General features: G+C 41.9%; 1 protein-coding gene across 1 annotated transcript in view; it reads right to left on the bottom strand.

Annotated features, from left to right (window-relative positions):
* The window catches only part of RASA2 (RAS p21 protein activator 2), a 92,381-nt gene that overhangs the window by 57,258 nt on the left and 14,883 nt on the right, over positions 1–20,240 (bottom strand). Inside the window, exon 5 of the mRNA XM_090051080.1 lies at positions 10,967–11,043. Coding sequence (XP_089907206.1) covers positions 10,967–11,043 — 77 coding nt within the window. The remainder of the gene's footprint in view (positions 1–10,966; positions 11,044–20,240) is intronic.

Here is a 20,240-nt window from a genome sequence, read left to right as displayed (position 1 = left end):
GCCTCTGCCCCCAACATACTTACCAGTCAGACGCTACTCTCCAAGCTGCCAGGCTGCATATTGGCAATTGGATCAGTATCAGCCAATATGGCTCGTTAATCGGCCCAAAAAATCTTTATTGGTACACCCCTAGTCCCTAAGTTCTCTTTTCATATCAGCAGGAGACAAAAGGAAAGGAAAAAGCTTCCAACAGAGAAGCAGAACAATTCTATGCATGTATCACTGGAACAGAAGTAGAACCAAACTAGAAAACTTTGTCACTTTGGTTCAAAGGCAAAACAGAAGAGAGGGCATTTTGGGGCTTTTGGTTAAGGACAAGGAAGTCCTTAACCAAAAGCCAAGAAATTTCAGCAAACAGACTGAAGATTCTGGACAAGGATTAGAAAGTTCAAGTGGAAAATAGAAGTTCAAGTAAACACTAGCTTCCTTACTACAAATGTCCGCATATTTATTAGTTAATTATTTCAGTCCGCGTGTAAATTCTCCATGTTCTGAAAGTTAGCAATTCCTGAACAGCACTCTCACTTCCCCATTCTTCCCATCCATTAGATGCCAGGAAGGCTAAACAAGATTAGTCATTTGGCTATAAATGAGAAAATTCTGAACCACAAAAAGTTTAAGTATTCCTCACAAGAAAATCCCCAAAGGAGATAATTTTTACTTTTTTTTTTTTGAGATGCTTGTTCTTTATGGCTTAAAATTTCCAGCACTCAAACATTTAACCTGGTTTCTTTTTACAATATTAATATCCATAGCCAGCCTTTGGGCTTATAAACCCTATTTCTTTCCTGAACTCTAAGCTTTGAGGGACTTTAGAAAGGGCTAAACTCAGCTTTCATTAAGTGTCTGAAGAACTCATTTCACTGTCAAGCTAACATTCAAAATACAAACGCCAGAACCACCTGGATTCAAAACTTAATCCAGCCTGTCTCTGCCTGGAAACCAAGTCTGCTCCAATCTGCTGTGATGGTTTTACCACCTATTTTACAGCTAAAATTGCCTCTATCTGGCATAGCTTAGGAAACCAACACTTTTGCTGCTAAATCGGAATTTGTGACTGAAGAAGTTCAATCTTGTCCTGTTTACATGGATCATCCCATTTACATGGATTTTTTTTAAACTGCAGGGGGAGGGTCAGTATGACCAGTTGTGAACTTGAAACATGTCCATCCTGGCTTGCAAGAGTCAGGTGAGGGAGACTGGGGTCACCACTAAAAGGGGCTGTCAATACTTTGGGAGGGCAGGGTACCAAAAATACTTAAGTCTGAGATTGTCCAGCCCTTAATCTAGAAATTATTGCTTGACAATGACTCCTCAGTGAGTTATCATACCTATCTCTAACTTTCACTTTTTGGGGAAGGTGCTTGCCGGACCGCTCTAGGCTCACCTGGATGCCATCAGTTGCCTAGATCCTTGTCAGTCTGGCTTTTGTTCCAAATATAGCACAGAGATTGTTCATGGCCTTGATCAATCAAGACTGAAAGGGGAAATTGTGCCCTAATGATCTTACTCAATCAGCAGCTTTTGATAAAGCATTCTAATTAGATTCTGCTCTTTCCTAGAAGGGAGGATCCAAAGGGCTATGACAACCCAGTGCTTCATTTCCACTGGACCTTTCCTGTGGGGTTCCTCAGGGCTTCACCTTGTTGCCTATTCAATCTGTACATGAACCTGTTGGGTGAGACTGTGCAGAGATTTGAAGTGAAGTGACTGCAGCATGAGTCTGACACCCAGCTCTAACTTTTCTCATCTGATCCTAGCCCCACAGTCTCAGTGCCTTCTGGGTGGCTGAACTAATTGAAACAACCATGACAAGCCTGAGATGATAATGGTGGGCAAACTGCTTGACTTGGGTGAAGCCTGGGGATGGAACTGAAGACCCTATTATTGATGAGGTTCAGCCACCCCTCCTCATTCAGATTTGCAGCCCTGGGGTGCTCCTGGATTCTCTGCTCCACCTGTATCTTTAGAAGGCAATGCTGGCTAGGAATGCTTTTCATTAGCTCCATCTGCTGACAAGGCTGCAACCTTTTCTTTCAGATTTATATTTGGCTACTATCATCCATGAATTCATAACCTCCAGGTTAAACTAGTCCACCTAGCTGGGGTTTTTCCTGCCCATGGCAGGGGGTCGGACTTGATGATCTGCTCAGGTCCCTTCTGATCCTACCAACTATGAAACTACTGCAGTGCACTACACAGGGCTGCCCTTGAAGACCATCCGGAAGCTACAGAACATGGTAACCTGCTTTTTGACAGGGATGGGTCACCAGGAACATGCAACTCCAATGCTCGAGAGTCTGCACTGGATCTCAATAACTTTCTGGACACAATTCAAGATGCTGGTTGACCTATGAGGCCCTAAACCAGGTGTGGGCAACATGCGGCCTGGGGGCCAGATGTGGCCTGCCAGGCCTTTCTATCCAGCCCATGAGACCCCTAAAAAATTTAGAAAATTAATATTGATCTGCTCTGGGCTGCCTGTCATGCAGCCCTCGATGGCTTGCCAAAACTCAGTAAGCAGCACTCTGCCCAAAATAATTGTCCTCCTCTGCCCTAAACTGTCCGAGCCCCATGTACCCAAGGGACTGTCTTCTCCCTTACACCTCACTGCAATACCTAAGGTCAGCCAAAAACAACCTCCTGCAAGTATCATCAATACTCAAGTCCGCCTAGGAAAAACACATGGGAGATCATTCTCAGCAGTTCCTCCTCAGCTCTAGAACACCGTCCCCCTTGAGTCCCACCAGAGCCTAAGCCTGGGCATTCTGGAACCACTGTAAAACCTTATTTAAGCAGGCGTCTAGCCAGCAAAGCAAGGCTGAGACTGATGGGAGACTACTGGGGGGAGGGGGGGGAATGTTTTTGCTTATGCTGATATTCTAATTTCCTTGTAAACTGATTTGTTCTCTTGTCATTTTCTGCTCTTTTCTGCTCTCACATTTAAGATGCAATAATGAAGGGTGGAGGGTGACACATAAAACAAAAAACAAAACCATGAAAGCATGCCAGAAAGCTTTTCCTTTAAGTCATTTTTAGGCCTATCATCCCTGCATTTCTGAGCCACTGAGACCACAATCGAAAGACATGTTTCCCTGCTACTTCTGAGAACACTTTACTAGCTAGGTGATTTGTGAGGAACTACCTGCTCATGTTATGGCTGTTAAAGCTACATTTGGGCCAGGAAATGGTTAGCTACAGCTAAACCACCTCCTCCATTCCCAAATATAAACAGAAATTTTAACAATTTGTATGACAGGAACAAACTTGTTAGGTAGGTGCATTATATGTTGATGACTTTCATGTTTACAGGCACAAAGATTTGGGAAAGCATATCAACCCACTTCCCTTACAAGAAGTTCGCTAACACTCCAACTTAGCCTTTATTTTTGAAGAGGGTAAAAGGCTTAAGTTTATATTTAAATCTTCCTACGATCATTTAGATGTGTTTCTTTGGCAGGATCAAGAGCACAAGACCAATGTCTGGGGTATTCTTACCTTTCTTTGTGCGCACACTTCTCTGAACCCACCAGCTTTCAGTTACTATTGCTAATAAACACCTACTTGGCAGGGCTTGGTGAAGGACAAAAACCAAGAACAAACAGCACAGTATGCTGTAAAAGTGAGATGTTAAACTTAAGAATATTTCCCTTCTAACATTCAGCAGTAGCTATAGAAAGCAGAAAAGTTAGAGGGATGTGAGATTTTAAAGTTGACAATATGCACCTTATTGATAAACAAACTGGATGTATCCTAGATAATTTGATTTCCTTTGACCTTATCTTAGTCTGGAGAAATCTCTTTAAAAAAAAAGAAAAGAATAGATGTATAGCTGTATGTACATGATGGATACATATTGTATACATACGTATCATATATACACATTAGTTTATTACCCAAGACAACTAGCAGGTTCAACTGGTTATTAATAATAATGTAATGAGTAGTTTAAGGAACTTTGCCTGTTTCATAATCTCAGATGAATGCAAAAGTGCTGACGTAATAGCCCAGTTTTAACGCACAAGCTTCTGCCACACATCAATCACTGGGTGAGTACAGAAGCCGCCAAAGGACCCTAGTTTCCTTTTGATCATTTATCTCCATCAAAGTGTTCCTAAGAGAGGGTGTGATATATAACCCACTTCCTACTCACAACTGCAATCTGCAACAGTAACTTTCTAGAGCAACACGAAAAGGTCTTCATCATGAAAAATTAAATGAGAGATGTAACTATGAAAGTTTCATCTCAAAAAGCCCCAAGTATTGTCAGACTGTGTTGATATATAAACTAAACACAGAAAGAAGCATCAGTGGAAACTCAGGTATATAAAAGCATGAAGTCAGGAAAAACTATGAACGGTCGGGTTTGGTAGGCAAAGTAGCTCTTCATTGATCCATAGGTGTAGGGTCGGAAGCAACCTAAGTAGATCATCAGGTCCAACCCCCTCTTCTGGTTCTGCTTCCTGTATGTACTTCAAGAGGCAGCTCACAAAATTAAGAGCTGTGGGATTTCAATGATCAAGTTATCACCTGCTATACAATGCTGGGACACATTAAAGCACTTGGCTATATGCATATACATAGCTAAAAACAATTACCTAACTCTTTAGTCTATGATAATCATCATCATATTAGTGGTATCATTTTGTGACAAAACAAGTTAATATGCTGTTATCAATACTCCAGTGAAAAAACTCAACTAAATTCCTTTTCTAGATCTTGCACCAGCCACCCAACTTATTTTTTTTCATTTTACTGCAAGCCAGAAAGAACACTGCCCAAATTTTACACTAAAGATTACTTTAGTAGAAATGGAAGCTGTAATGTTTTTTTTTCCCTTTAAACAGAACACCTATGTCTCAATGTTCCACTTTTCATGATAAAAGATGATAAAACTGGTCTACCAGCTGGGGGAGGGGGGCAGGAATCACATTCAAAACAGCAGCATACTAAGAGAAGCCTTGATTAAATGAATTTAATCATGGTAAACACCAAGATTCAAATTAGAACAAAGCAATTAAAAAAAAACCTCCCCCAACCCATTCAAGTTCTCTCTGTCACCTAGCTGAGAAGACTTCTCCTGAACTTATCACCTACCTCCTGCCCAGAGACAGTTACAAGAGATTCTCACCTTCAGATCTCATCCTCACTCCTGAAATCGGAGTATCTACAGTCATCTCCTCTGTCTGAAAGGCAGAAATAATTCCTTACAGTACTTCCCTTCAGGGCACATGAATACGAGCAGTAGTGTCTAGAACAGTGGTTCTCAACCTTTTTAGACTCAAGACACCTCATCAGACTCAGGACACCCATGTTCTCTTTGATCCTTCCAGTCAAGGGAAAGGGCCTGGGCAGGAACAGGTGCATCCTGCAGATCAATACCTGGTTGCACAGGTGGTGTTGCCAGCAGGGTTTTAGCTTCTTCAACCATGGGATGTTCCAAGAAGGATTGCTGGGAAGACATGGGATCCACCTGACGAAGACAGGGAAGAACATCTTGGCAGACAAGCTCACTAATCTAGTGAGGACGGCTTTAAAACTAGGTTCACTGAGACCAACGCCCTGAGATAAGCAGGGAAGTGGGAGACCTGGAGGAAGGGCAAGCAGGAGGGGGCAAGCGGGGAGGTGTTCTCATATTTCCTGAGAAATCAGGGCAATCGACTAGTTACTTCGGTGCCTGTACATGAATGCAAGGAGCCCGATAACCAAGCAGGAAGAATTGGAAGTCCTTGCAGTTACAGCACTATGATGTGATTGGAATAGCAGGGACTGTGGGAGCTAGTATGACTGAAGCACTGTCAAGGATGGGTACAAACTATTTAGGAAGGACAGGCAGGGGAGAAGAGGAAAAAGAGTTGCACTTTATGTAAAAGAGCCATATGATTTCTCAGAGCTCCAGTACGAAACTGAAGATAGGCCTGTTGAAAGTCTCTGAGTTAAAGTTAGAAGGGAGAGCAACAAGGGTGATGTTGTAGCAGGTGTCTGCTATAGACCACCAGACCAGGAGGAAGTGGTAGATGAGGCTTTCTTCAAACAGCTAGCACAAGTTTCCTGATTACAGGCCCTGGCTCTCAAGGGGGACTTCAACCACCCTGACATCCACTGGGAGGGCAATACAGCAGTGCACAGGCAATCCAGGAAGTTTTTGGAGAGTGTTGAGGACAACTTCCTGGTGAGAGTGCTGAAGCAGTCAACTAGGGGCCATGCTCTTTTTGACCTACTGCTCCAAAAAGGAAAGAATTGGTGGGGAATATAGTAGTGGATGGCAACTTGAGAAGCAGTGACCATGACATGATTGAGTTCAGAATCCTGTGGAAAGGAAGGATGGAGAGCAGCAGAGTAAGGACCCTGACCTTCAGAAAAGTAGATTTCGACTCACTCAGGGACCTCATGGGCAAGATCTCCTAGGAAGCTAGTCTGAGGGAGAGAAGAATCCAGGACAGCTGGCTATACTTTAAAGAAAGCTTACTGAGAGTGCACAAACAAACCACCCTGATGTGCAGGAAGACTAGCAAGAATGGCAGAAAACTAGCTTGGCTTAGTAGGGAAATCTTCAGTAAACTAAGTCACAAAAAGGAAGTGTATAAGAAGCGGAAATTTGGATAAATAAATAGGGAGGAGTATAAGGGCACTGCCCAGGCATGCAGGGACAAAGTCAGGAAGGCCAAAGCACAGTTGGAGTTGCAGCTATCAAGTGGTATAATGGGGAACAAGAAGGGTTTCTACAAGTATGTCGGTAGCAAGAGGAGGATCAGGGAAAGTGTGGATCCCTTATAGGGGAGGCAACCTTGTGACAGAAGATGTAGAAAAGTCTGAAGTGCTCAGTAGCTTCTTTGTCTCAGTCTTCACAAGGAAGGTCAGCTCACAGACTACTGAACCTGGAAGCACAGTTTGGGGAGGAGGTGAGCAGCCAACAGTGGTGACAGAACAGGTTAGGGACTATTTAGAAACACTGGATATATACAAGTCCATGGGACCGGACAGGATGCACTCAAGGGTGCTAAGGGAGCTGGCTGACGTGACTGCAGAGCCACCAGCCATCATCTTTGAAAACTCATGGTGATCAGTTGAGGTCCCAGATAATTGGAAAAGGGCAAACATAGTGCCCATATTTAAGAAAGGGAAAAAAGAAGATTCAGAGACCTACAGGCCAGTCAGCCTCACCTTGGTTCCTGAAGCAGTTCCTCAAGGAGTCCATTTCTAAGCACTTGGAGGAGAAGATGATTAGGAACAGTCAGCATGGATTCACCAAGGACAAGTCATGCCTGACAACCCGACCGCCTTCTGTGACAAGATGACTGGCTCTGTGGAAGCTGGGAGACTAGTGGACGTGGTATACCTTGATTTTAGCAAGGCTTTTGATACAGTCTCCCATAACATCTCCACAGGCAAGTTAAGGAAGTATTGGCTGGATAATGGACTGTAAGGTGGATAGAAATCTGGCTGGAGTATCGGGCTGAGAGGGCAGTAATCAATGGCTCGATGTCTACTTAGCAGCTGGTATCAATTGGAGAGCCTTCATCAATGATCTTGAAGATGGCATACAGTGCACCTTCAGCAAGTCTGCAGATGACACCAAGTTGGGGGGAGTAGTAGATACACTGGAGGGTAGGGCTAGGATTCAAAGTGACCTAGACAAATTGGAGGATTGGGCCAAAAGAAATCTCATGTGGTTCAACAAGGACAAGTGCAAAGATCTGCTCTTAGGCTGGAGCAATCCCATGCACCAGTACAGGCTGGGACTGACTGGCTGGGTAGCAGCTCTGTAGAAAAGGACCTGGGGGTGTTACACTGGACAATAAGGTAAATATGAGCCAACAGTGTGCCCTTGTTCCAAAGGCTAACAGCATACTGGGCTGCACTGGTAGACCTGCCAGCAGGTCTAGGAAAGTGATTATTCTCCTCTACTCAGCACTGATGAAGCCACATCTGGATTACTGTGTTCAGTTTTGGGCCCCACACTACAGAAAGATGTGGACAAACTGGAGAGAGTCCAGTAGAGGGAAACAAAAATGGTAAGGGGACTGGGAGGCATGACTTATGAGGAAAGGGAGGGAACTGGGCTTATTTAGTCTGGAGAAGAGGAGATAGAAAGGATTTAATAGTAGCCTTCAACTACCTGAAAGCGGGGGGGAGGGGATTCAAAAGCAGATGGAGCTAGACTGCTTTTAGTGGCGACAGATGACAGAACAAGGAGCAATGTCTCAAGTTGCAGCAAGGGAAGTTTAGGTTAGATATTATGAAGGATTTTCTTACTAGCAGGGCAGTAAAACACTGGAAAATGTTACCTAGGGAGGTGGGAGAATCTCCATCCTTGGAGGTTTTTGAGACCCAGCTAGACAAAACGTTGGCTGGGATGGTCTAGTTGGAGATGGTCCCGCCTTGAGTAGGGGGTTGGACTAGATGACCTCCTGAGGTCCCTTCAGACCCTAATTTGCTATGATTTTTATGCGAATTTTTGTGAATTCAGCAGTACCCCATTTAAAAAACTCAATAAACTGTTGTTTATTACAGCGTTTACCTCCATGCAGAGTAGGCAGGCAGTGGGACCAAGAGAACAGCGAGAGCCTTATCCTGCTTTTATCTGCTTATCTCCTTACACATTCCCTGCCACTGTCCAAAGGATCTCATGGTACACCAGAGTACCCTAGAACCCTGGCTGAAAATCACTGGTCTACAACTATGGCTGTCAGTTTTCAAAGTCTGTATTTAAGTGCCCAAAAAGCCAGTGACTGCTTCTAAAATATACACGTAAGGCAAGATACAAAGATATTATTGTACTGGAGGAAGCTGATGCAATGCAATAAGGACAAATGTGAAGTCCTGCAATTAGGATGGAATAAACTACATGCATAGGTGCAGACTGGGGAATGACACCTAGGCTATAATACTGCTGAAAAGGACCTGAGGGTGTTAAAGAGGACCATAGGCCGTATATGAGCCAGTGTGATCCTGTTGCCAAAAAGGCCAACAGCATACTAGATTATATTAATGGAAGTTTCTCTTGCAAATCAAAGGAAATTATTCTTCTGCTCTATTCAGCGCTACTGAGGCCTTACCCAGAATACTGTGTCCAGTTGTAGGCCCCACACTTAAAGAAGGATGTGGACAGATTGGAAAAAAAGTCCAAGGGAGAACAACCAAAAGAGATTAGAGGCTTGAAAACATTAATGATGAGGAAGGAATGAAAGAACTAGAATTATTTAGTCTGGAAAAAAGATGTGGGGGGATTTGATAACAGCCTTCAAATAACTGAAGGGGGAAGATGCAGGTTATGCAGAGGATGGAGATGGCCTTTTTTGTGGCCACAGGGGCCAGACAGCCCTAGGAGCAGAACTGCAGCCCAGGAAATTTTAGGATAATTCTGCCTTTAGCATGAGGACTGGAATAATTGATTTATCATGCCCACTTCCTACAATTTCATTTAATAATTTAAAGTTGTGAATTAAACAGCTTCTTCATGCAGATTGCACACAAAAAAGACTAGCTATAATGAACAATGTGGATATATGAATAAATTCTATTGAATGGAAAGGATAGGGATAGAGCAGAGGATCAAGAATAATTTTTCATGCATCCATTCCATCTTCTAGAAAGGGATCCTTAAATAAAACATTTTTCACCAACAAGTATTTGTTAAATGTTCAGGATTTAGCTTTCACTTTTGTGCATTTACCCTATTCTATAATCAGTTATGTGGAGTCACATGTCAGCAGAAATACCCCCAATCTTTTAAACTGGTTTGTTCTTTAGGAGTTCCACCCGCAAACATTCAGTGTCTAACAACTCATAAAAAAACAAGTACCTTGATTTAGAAGCATATCAAAAACAACTTCAGAAAAAAGAATTTCTAGCTTTTCTGCTATGGAGACTAGATTAGCTGTCAGGAAAACTAAATTCTACTTTTAAGTTGGGCCACTGAGTTGCTAACTAACCATAGCCACATCACTTCATTTCTTATACCTAACATCTTCCTCTGGATATACCTACCCACCTTCTCCTTTGTAATGTGTTATGGTTTTAAGATGAAAAGTACTAAAAAGAATCATCAAGTTATTTTCTGTTTTGTCATCAAAACAACCTGAAGCTACATCAAGGTCTCTATGCACTAATTTAATTGGTCAATAGCAAGTTCACAACCAACCATTTCAATGCTAATCTCAACCATTATCTTATCCTTATATTTAACTGAGAAGCTAACAAAGTTTCTGGCTTATTTTCTTAGTTAATAGTTTACTGAAACCATTATCCTGTGGCAACCATAGCCATCTCTTTCTGCCTTCATTCTTGCATGGTATGGATATCTATCATAAAACTAATTCTATGTTGTTGGGGTTTTTTTTTTTACTTTAAATTTGGAATACTCAAAAAGTTCTTTCAACTGTTATAACAACAGCTACAAGACTGAGAAAAAGTCCCAATGTAAGCTATAGCTGAATATAAAAGTTAATAAAAAATAGTTAATTAGTCCTTGCTTTAAGATCCTACCACCCACTGAACCAAGATTTTTGTTGTAGAGTGAATCAAAACTGGGTTGCCCTGATAGTGGGCACAATCATTATTGTTCTAGGTACACCGGGAAAAATTTGGGAAAGGTCCTAGCCATGGTTAGGTCCTCCCAGCTAACACAACGCTGGAGATGTCAGCCACTGCCTACTGCTATGACTTTTAGCTTTCTCAATCAGAGAAAGCCTCAAGCAGTACTGTATGACACTATGCTCCAGATACTGGACTGTTTATAGTACAAGCCCTACCACAACTTATATTCATTCAGTTAAGAAGTCTATGTTAACACCATCACAAAATCTTTCTGCTAAGTTTCCATAGCATATGACAACCATGTCAATTGCAAAACAACAAGTTATTGATGTTGTACTCTAGAAAGCATTAGATATTACCAACACAACATAACTAGTTCTTTTGAAAGCAAATGAAAATTAATTTAGCAATTCATAAATATTCTTACTGTACTACTAGTTGTTGGCACACAGATCCATTATCGGTTATCAGTTCATTCAGTCTGAATTCAAGGTGAACTTTTCCCTGGCAGGGGGAAAAGAAAACAAACACATATACATAAGCATTTCTGAAATCCATTTTTTCAAAAGTAACAACTGGCATAACAACATTTTGCAGATGTTTTTAATATGATCTACCATCCACTTAAAAGATAAAGAACTAACTCAGCAAATATATTAGCATAAAATGGACAAGAGTTCAATATCGCCCCTACTGATCAAAGAAATTTGTGAAAAGTCTTTCTAGAAAGAACTGGTAATGAAGGACTTCATCCTGCACTAAGCAAACTAGCAAAAAATAATGTAAGTAAATCATGACATACAATGCATGACGAAACACTAGACTACCAAGAATACAGGACTACAGAATCTATACTGCTGTATCCGCATTCTACAGATACCAAGATGAGGGTGGGCAAAGCATGGCTTGTGGGCCATATCCAGCCCACCAATTGATCCTATCTGGCCCACTGGCCCCCACCAGGAGCCTGAGAAGGGACTGTGCCCTGTGCCATTCAGCTCTGCTGCAGCTGGCGCTGGGCTGGGCAGTGCGCAGATTTGCTGCAACACCATTAGCATGAGAATGGGCTGGCCATGGGGAGGGGCTTGGCTTGGGGCAGCCACTGACTCTCCCAGTGCAACACAGTGACAGTGGCTCGTTGCAATGGGCAGATGGAACAGTTACTTGGAGCGCTGCATGGCGCCCTATCCTGTGCAGGCCTGCACACTGCCCACAGGAAGCCGGGGGGGGCGGGGCACAGAGGAGTCTAGATTCTCTGCAGCCCAGCCCTGGCTGTTGCAGAACAGAGTGTTGTGGGGCAGAACCCTGCCTCCTCAGGCTCCAGGCAGTGGCTGGTGGGTCAAACAGGATCAACTGGCATCTTCCTGACCCCCTCCCCTCCACAGCTTACCAAAACTCATTAAAAGGCCATCCAGCCCAAATAACTGGCCACACCTGTACTAAGAGGAAGAGAGGTCAATAAACATCTACACATGAAAGCTGAGAAAAACTATACCGCTCTTGCAGCAGAGTAGGTGCAAGACAAGTGCAATGTGTGTGATCCAAGATGCAAGAAAAAAGCAGCGAGACAGAAGGTTTATAAAAAAAAAAAAAGTGAGAGTGAACAGTGAATTTTACTTTATTTCCATGATGCATTTCTTATCCAAAGCAAGAAGTGAACTTTTTGCTAAATACTTATACATGGTGTAACACAATGAAAACACAGAAGCAATTTCACTTCAACTAGATTTTGAAAAAGGCATGTGTGGGAGTTTTGTTATTTGCTAATAAGCTTTGTACAGGAGGAGTTTCCCACATAAGCAAGCCTTGTCTTAAAACAGTATCTCATTCATACACAGACAAAACCACAACTGGTTAAAATAATAGTTCACTGAGAACAAACACTTAACCATTTTTCCACCTCTTCTGCAAAAAGATGCCAACAACTATAACCAACTGAAAGAGTACTGCAACATTAAATGCTAAAACAGAAAATTATATAAGCATACTTCTCTGGGTTTGTTTCCTACTCCCTGCTCCCATCTTAATCACAGCACTAATTTGACTCTTTTAAACCACATAGTTAATTAGTTATTTGTCTGAAGTACTGTGGACATCTCCACGTTATATTTATGCTGTAATTTAACATATGCACTCATTTTAAGGCACCTTAAATAGCAAACCACTCATAAAATAGTTCCATATATAATGCAGAGCAATTTTATGGCAGATTTAAATTGAATGTGTAACCAGGCCAACAATCAGCTGACTGTCGGCTCTGGGTGGGGTCTTGAACAGCTTCTCAGGTGGTCCGCTGATCATCAGCTTGGGCTGGAGAATGCACCAGAGCCTAGAACCAGCCCTAGACCTGCAGGCACTCAGCTTTCAACTTGCCTGTGCAGGTGAAGCCTGGGATCATAATCCTGGGCTCCCCCCAGCACCGCAAGCTAGGGCACAATAAGGATCTGTGCCCTGAACCCAAAACTGTATCTCCTATTATGCATGCACTGCATGGCAGGAGGTGTGATACTTGGGATCAAGGATCAGATCCCACAGTGGAGCGACAGACATTTTAGTACTTCATAAGACTGAGTTGAGGGGTAAACTGGGAAGATATAATCCAAGCCTTTTTGCCCAGGTAAAGGGAAATATGGGATCCCCAAACTATGGCTCAACTACTGAGACAGCAATCAGTGAAAATTTCTCCAGGGCATGAAGCTATACTGACAGCAGTTAGGCCCCGTCACAGATCTTAGATAGTTCCCAAGGGCTACCATCAGGGTTGTCCAACTTGAGTAGGCAGAGGCTGCATACATCCCAGGTCACATGGCATGCAGGCTGCACACTGCACCACACTGCCTAGCCTCCCCTGCCATGCCACACCAGGACATGTGTGCCACACAGGATCCCTGTGTCCCCTCAAGTCTCCTAGCCACAGGCTCTCAGCCCCATGGATTGCTCCCCTGAGGGACAGGGGCAGGAAGCAGACATTGGAGAAGGAAGGGAAATGCTGAAGATTCCAGCAGCAAAGCAGGAGAACAATAGGGGGACTGGTGCCCAGACCAGGAGCCCAGAGTCACTGGTTGTTCTTAAGCTGCCAGTTTGACAGCCTTGGCCTAGGACTAGGTGAATGGTTAAATGAAAATACGTTTCTGGCAAACTGAGTACAATGAACTCATAAGTTCAATGAGTCATTAGCTTGGAGACATTTGATGGTTTAGGCAAGCATTGCCATTCTAAATTTGAGCACATCTGTCTTTGAGATTCAACAGGCCAAGGGCAGAACAAAGCACAATTTCTTCCTCAGGATAAGGAAGTGCCAGGTATAGAAGCCTCTTACTTTTGAGGCACCTTCTCTGGGACTCTTTGATGAAGCAAAGCAAATATAAATACGCCTTTGGGAAGAAAGCTCCCTGAACTGGGACAGGACAGAGGGTGGAAGGATGCGGGTAGGTATAAAACAGTAGAATAGGATGTGGTAACTATAAGCAATGGTTTTAACTTCTGACAGATATCAAGGCAAACCACATCCAATGAAATTGGGTGAGGCTGCTTCTGAAGGTGATGTTTTCTAGACTAAGACAGTTCACAATTGTGTCATGAAATCTGTTAATGCAAAAAGGAGTGTACACAGCCAATTCAAAAGTATATTGGCACTCCTTTTGTTTCTAGGGTATGTAACAGGGTGGCCTGTCCCCTTAATGAAAGGCAGCTAGTTAGACTGAAGGGCTACAGCTGTGAGAAGGTTAATGCAGGCATGACTCATAGGAAACAAAAACCCCAGCAAACAGAACCAGCTGGGGAGGTGGAGGGGAAATACTAGAGGCAGAAGACTACTATGCAATGAGCAGAACAAGCCTGGGAAAGGATGGTTGAGGCCTCAGTAGACCCATCCCAGGGTCCAACACAATAAGGTTTTTATTTGCTTACTTTGTGTGATGAAAGTCTGTACAAAACTGGGGCAGGCTGGGAGGTACTCCAGACAGCAAAGAGCAACAGGTTTAAAGACTGCATACTACTGAGGCTAGCTGAGAGATGCTCAGGGAAGGGGCAAAAGCCTGGCTGAAAAGGCCCAGAGGCAGCAGCCTGCTATAGTGGAGGTATTTAGTTTGAGATACCCGCCAGAGCCAATGCTGTGCTATACTGATGGTATATCATGTAGTACACACAAAGGAGGGGTGCAATTGTCTAGGAGTAAAAGACAGAAAATGCACTATTCTTTCATCTTTACAAGCGATTAGTTTTCAGTGATCACAACAAGGGGAAAAAAGTGGTAATTCTGAAGATTGTAAAGAAGGTTAGTCTGAGATCAATATGAAAAGGTCAGATGCTCAAAAAAAACTCCACCACTCTTCCAATATAGGTGTTAAGTAAGAGATGAATAAAGAGAATCCCACCCAAATGCCCTCATTTGGAGAGACAAGGTGCATCGGCCAAGAGACAGATAATCAACAACAAAGAAGAAAAATCTATTTTGGCCATGCACAAGGTACTGGCACACCTGCAGTGGGATCCACAGTGACATACACTGTATGAGAATAATTTTTGTCTGTCCAACAGCTAGAAAGAATCCACTGTGTGGATAACAAAACTGTGCCCTTCACACCCCATTCTATAGAAGTAGCAAAAAAGAAACAGCCCTGATTGTGAAATTGTCTACAGAGCAACATATAGCTAAAATCCAATTACAGGTTTAGTTAATCAGTACTGCTCTGTGCTTCACTTACTTCATAATACTGTCCTCAATGCATCATAAGAACCCCCAAACTGTCTTTACTGAGCAGGAAGACGAGGGATAAAACTGAGTACCAACATAGAATCTTGTTGGGTTCAATGTGATACCGTTGGTATTTAAATGTCACCTCTACTATTCCACATTCCTGTTAAAGTGTAGGTTTTCTAGAGCTTCTCAATTAAACTGTTTCAAGAATTTAAATCAGCAAAGTATTTCCCCCAACAACCTATTCTTGAGAGTAGATGAATTGTTCTAGTTGTACCCAAAATAAAAAGGAAAGAAAGGAAATAGTTCAATCTGAGGCATGCAGCTAGTAAACATAAAGAGCTCAGTCCAAACTGTTAGGATACTGTCTTAAGCAACTAACTCCAGGCATCACTTACTAATGCTGCCTAGACAAGATAACCAGTGGATGCCAACAACCTATGGGGGAGACTAGCAAGCAGTATGATAAACAGCAGTCACAGTAAACATTACTTATCTTTAATATTTTATGCATTAGATGAATAGCAAAATCAGATGCACATTGTACTTCCCCAGGCACAGTGGGGGTGAACCATCCTAGCCACTTACAACAAGTGAGACTCTAGTCTCTCTTCCCAGATGGCAGACCAACAAGTGTCTGTTCCTTATGATAATTTCATCTTTCCTTCTTCTTCCCCCTCCCTGGAGATCCTTTTGTTAAACCTCTTCTAGCAGTTGTCATCTTAGTGTGTCATGGGAGTCATTTGGTTACTGCTCCATCTCCCAGAGGAAGACCCCAACGGTTTTTACAAAGATCATTATATTGTAAGCTATAAAACATTTAAAATTGCTCTGCAGAATTGCTGACTTTTCCTGGACTTTTCCAAGTCTAGTTGCACAACATATATCCCCCTCTCTTCAGGCTATTTTACATCTTACCTACAACCAACCATATACCTAACTGTTAACGGCTGAGTATCCTCAAAGTTATACTTTTCAACCAACTACCACCTCTCCCTTCTACTATTCATGTACAAAGCAAGCACACGTGCTGTCCCAATTCAAGTCACAGCTCATCAGCATGACAAGTATTAGCTATGCATTATCATGGCTAAAATCCTCATGGTAACAGACCTACTGATCTCTCCACTTTTGATAGTACACACATTTCTCCAGGTATCATTAAAAAACAAAACAAAAAAGAGTCAATGTTTAAGTTCAAGAAATAACTGTATTTTTGTCCAAGTTCTATTTTGATATTACTACTAGTGAGCTAATAGCAGGTTTTGTTTGACACAGTAATATATTCAAAAAAGGAACAGCTCAAAAATGTTGTAGTGAACAAGTGTTCAAGTTCACATTTGTCTTACCAGAAAGTTGATCAAAAGCTCTAACAAGAAACCTCATGTAAAGGTCCATGAAGAATAGATAATTGTAAAGAATTTGGGAGAGGCACTTAGAAAAAAGCAATAGCTGAAACTATAGCTTTGATATTTTGGCCTCTGAAGTGAAAGTAAACCTGTATACAAGTTCAGCTAAAATTTCTTAAGCGTTAATGTTTTGATGTGAAACAAAGATGTTTTGCTATAAAATCCCCTTGGGCAATGGTTGCATTTCCTTCCTCCTGCCACTAAGCAAATGAGTAGAAGAGCAGTTTCTTTAAAAAAAAAAGTTTTGAAGTTATTTTAGAATCCTTGCTAGGTCTTTTGCAAACTGTTACTACATGCAATGAAAACAGGTACATTACAAAAATATTTGCTAAACCTTATGTAAGTACACAAACTCTTGTCATGTAAAAAAATGAAAACAAACAGAAAATAAAACAGATTTTGAAGATAAAAACAGGATATTAAGAATCATGTCTGCAGCTTTAAAAGGCAGAGCTCCTGAATGACAACTGAAGAGACTGTTACCTTAAAACCAAGAAGCATAAGGTTTTACATAGTACAAAATCCAGGCAAGGGTGTTTTTTTTATTTTTTACTTAACAGAGGCACATGGCTTGAAAAATGGCATTTACTAAGAACAAGCTAGGTGAACAAACTGTAATTACTGCTTAGTGCGGAGGTGTCAAACTTATCTGGTACAGCACCCACTGCCAGCCAGGGGTGCACCACATTCTGCACCTGCCCTGGCTGGGCTGCACTGCACACAGCACTCATCCAGAATTTACACTATAGTTCCCCCTAGTTGGTCCAGGACTCTATTGCACAGAGTAGACGGACTGGCTTGGGAGGTAGGCATAGGATATGGTGAGCAACACAGATCCCAGAATGGCTGGAACCAGTGCTGTGTGCAGCACACATCCTGGGCACTGCCTGTGAGGCCTGGATGGCAGGTGTCAGTTAACCCAGATCAGGGCTCTGCTGGCCATATGTCTGCCACCCCTGGCTTAGTGTAAAGCTCAGTATCACATTAAGTACCAACATGAAGCTGAAGCTAACAAGATTCTACCCCCATCTCCTTGAGAACAGTTTTTGGTTTCTTATATAAATGCACTGAGAAAAATATTACAACTCTCAAAAGGAGCTTCAGTGCAGAACAGTGCAGATTTTTAAACCAACCTGTAACTGGATTTTAACTATTGCTCTATTGTTTCTAGACAAAAACCCTACCAACATACTTTCACAGCCAATTAAAAGCTACTTCGCTTCTCACATACAACTTTTAATCCTTTTTAGATTTAGAGACCTCAAAGTGGTGTACAAAATCAACCTAGTCATCCCCATTTTACAGAGGGATAAGAAAAGGAAGACAGTCACAAGAGATTAGAAGAAAATCTAAGAATAGAAACCAGTCCAGTGTTCAAGTTATTGAACCAGATTTACGAAAACCGTTTTAAGTAATGTTGTTGCCATAATAATGGCAATCACTAGTCAAATTTCCACTTAAAAGGCTTTAATGAAGCACAGTGAAATCTGATGAATTAGTCATTGGGGAAACACATCACTATTATCTTATTCAAAGGCTGGCAATCTACACCTGGCTATGGATGCTCTCCCAGAGCCACCAGGGCAGTGTGGGGCAGGAGTGCTTGCTGTGGACAGGTCCTAGCACCTGTTTACCTCCCTGTCTCCAACTTAAGCTGGTCATTTCAGCTCACAGCTGGAAAAAAGTTACTACCATTGGTCTTGGTCACTGCACTGAACCTCACTAGAGTTCTAAGAATTTGTGCACAAATCCTTGGCCATTTTCACACATGCAAATAGATACACTAAGACTGCACATGGAATTTGCTTCAAGTCAGCTTGAAGACACTGATCTATGACCTCCACAGCATTTGTCAAGTCTGCAGTTGCTCAAAGTATAAATAAGCTTCAGCTTTTCTTGATCATCTACGTCTTGTTGAGCCAATTCTTCCATTTTACTGTATACCTTCTATGTGGCAATATGTACAAATATAAAAACTAAAATCTTTGCTTGACTTCTACTCCATTAGAAATAATTTTTTTTAATCAAAGGAGAACTTTGATTTTTTCCAGTAACAAATTTATCTGTATAAATGGCAGAAGTCTCAAGCAGTGGGCCAGAGTACATACAATTTGCAAACAGAATTTGTAATATCTTCTCTTCATTAACATGGCCTCAAAACACATCTTGGGTAGCTGAAAACAGTTAACTACGAATTTGGCAGTTATGCATAGTCGGTCTTCATTACCAATTAACTTGGGAGTTAAAAGTTAAAACAGATTTTACTGTACTTGCAACATTTCACAATATACAAAATATCAAGGTTAAAATGTAAAAAAATTCTTCAATACATTAAATTAAAATTACAATTATTAACTGTGGTGAAAAAAAAATCACCTCTGTGCACACACAAATGTTAGGCCCCACACCCTGTACATTAGAACACACTTGTAGCAGTGGCCCACAAAAATCAAAGTAACGCCTGCCAATTTAATTTTCATTGTGAAATTAACTTCTCCTTTACACCCAAGATGTTTAGATACACTGTTTTCACTCTTTTCCTCCCCATCACATGCACTAAAATCACTGTTTGGGAAAGCATTTTCTTTTGTTTAGAATACATATTAAGAATCCCAACATCTTTTCTTTAATGACCACTGGCCAATTTTTTAAGACAACCTGACATTTTAGCACAATCAAAACATCACAACTGTGATCTGTTGTTCTTTGAGGTGAGGGTGAAGAAGCAAAAACAGTTCTGAGAAACTAGGTCTTTGTGTCAACTATGCCTAGGCAGTTAAAAACATGTACACAACTGTATGCTTACAGAACTTTTTATAAGCATGCATTGTAAGTTGTTCAGCAGTTTCATTTCTGAACTAACTGATGCTTGATGTCCCCTGATAAATGCAAATTCTGTACAACTGCATTCACTAAGAAAAGATTCCAGTTTTTTGTCATTAAAATTACAAACATATGCTGGCTGCCTTACCCAGCAGGCCTGGATAACTCAGTTGGTAGAACAGACTTTAAATGAGGATCCAGAGTTCAAGTCCCTGTTCAGGCAAGTGTGGGGCCTTGTTCCATGCGCTGACCTTTGAAGGTGCAAGACTGGAGTGGGGAAGGTTCTGACCCAGGTGTCTGCTAGACAATAGCTGGTCTTCAGGCTTGCTGCCTGGTTTAGGGGTGTGCATGCTGAGTTCCTGGTCAGAAGTTCAAGGCTGGGTCTGGATCTGGATCCAGATCCCTCCACCCAGGTTGTGGGCATGCAGTTGTTTTTCCTGCCTGGTGGGGGTCTGGACACCCTGAGGTCCCTTCTAGCCTCATAATCTATGAATCCCCTACCCTAAACTGAAAATGCAGTCCTGCAAACAGCCTGAAAGGCCTCTTCCTCCCACCTTTAAAAAGAAAAAAATGACAGTTTTTCTTAAGGGATGTAAAAAAACCCAGGTATTTTAAATAAAAACTACATTATCTGATTTATTGCCTTTTCTGGTGTTTAATCCAAACATGACTGATACTAAAGAACTTACCAGTTAGGTCAGCTCAATAAAAGCCTTTTAAAAAAAAGGCCTTACAACATGCCTAGAAAGTAATGTAGGGCTCTGAGATAC

The sequence above is a fragment of the Crocodylus siamensis genome, chromosome 6, assembly GCF_052110815.1.
Source record: "Crocodylus siamensis isolate JL-2025a chromosome 6, ASM5211081v1, whole genome shotgun sequence".
NCBI lineage: Eukaryota > Metazoa > Chordata > Crocodylia > Crocodylidae > Crocodylus > Crocodylus siamensis.
This window is presented reverse-complemented; position numbering and strand designations above follow the sequence as displayed.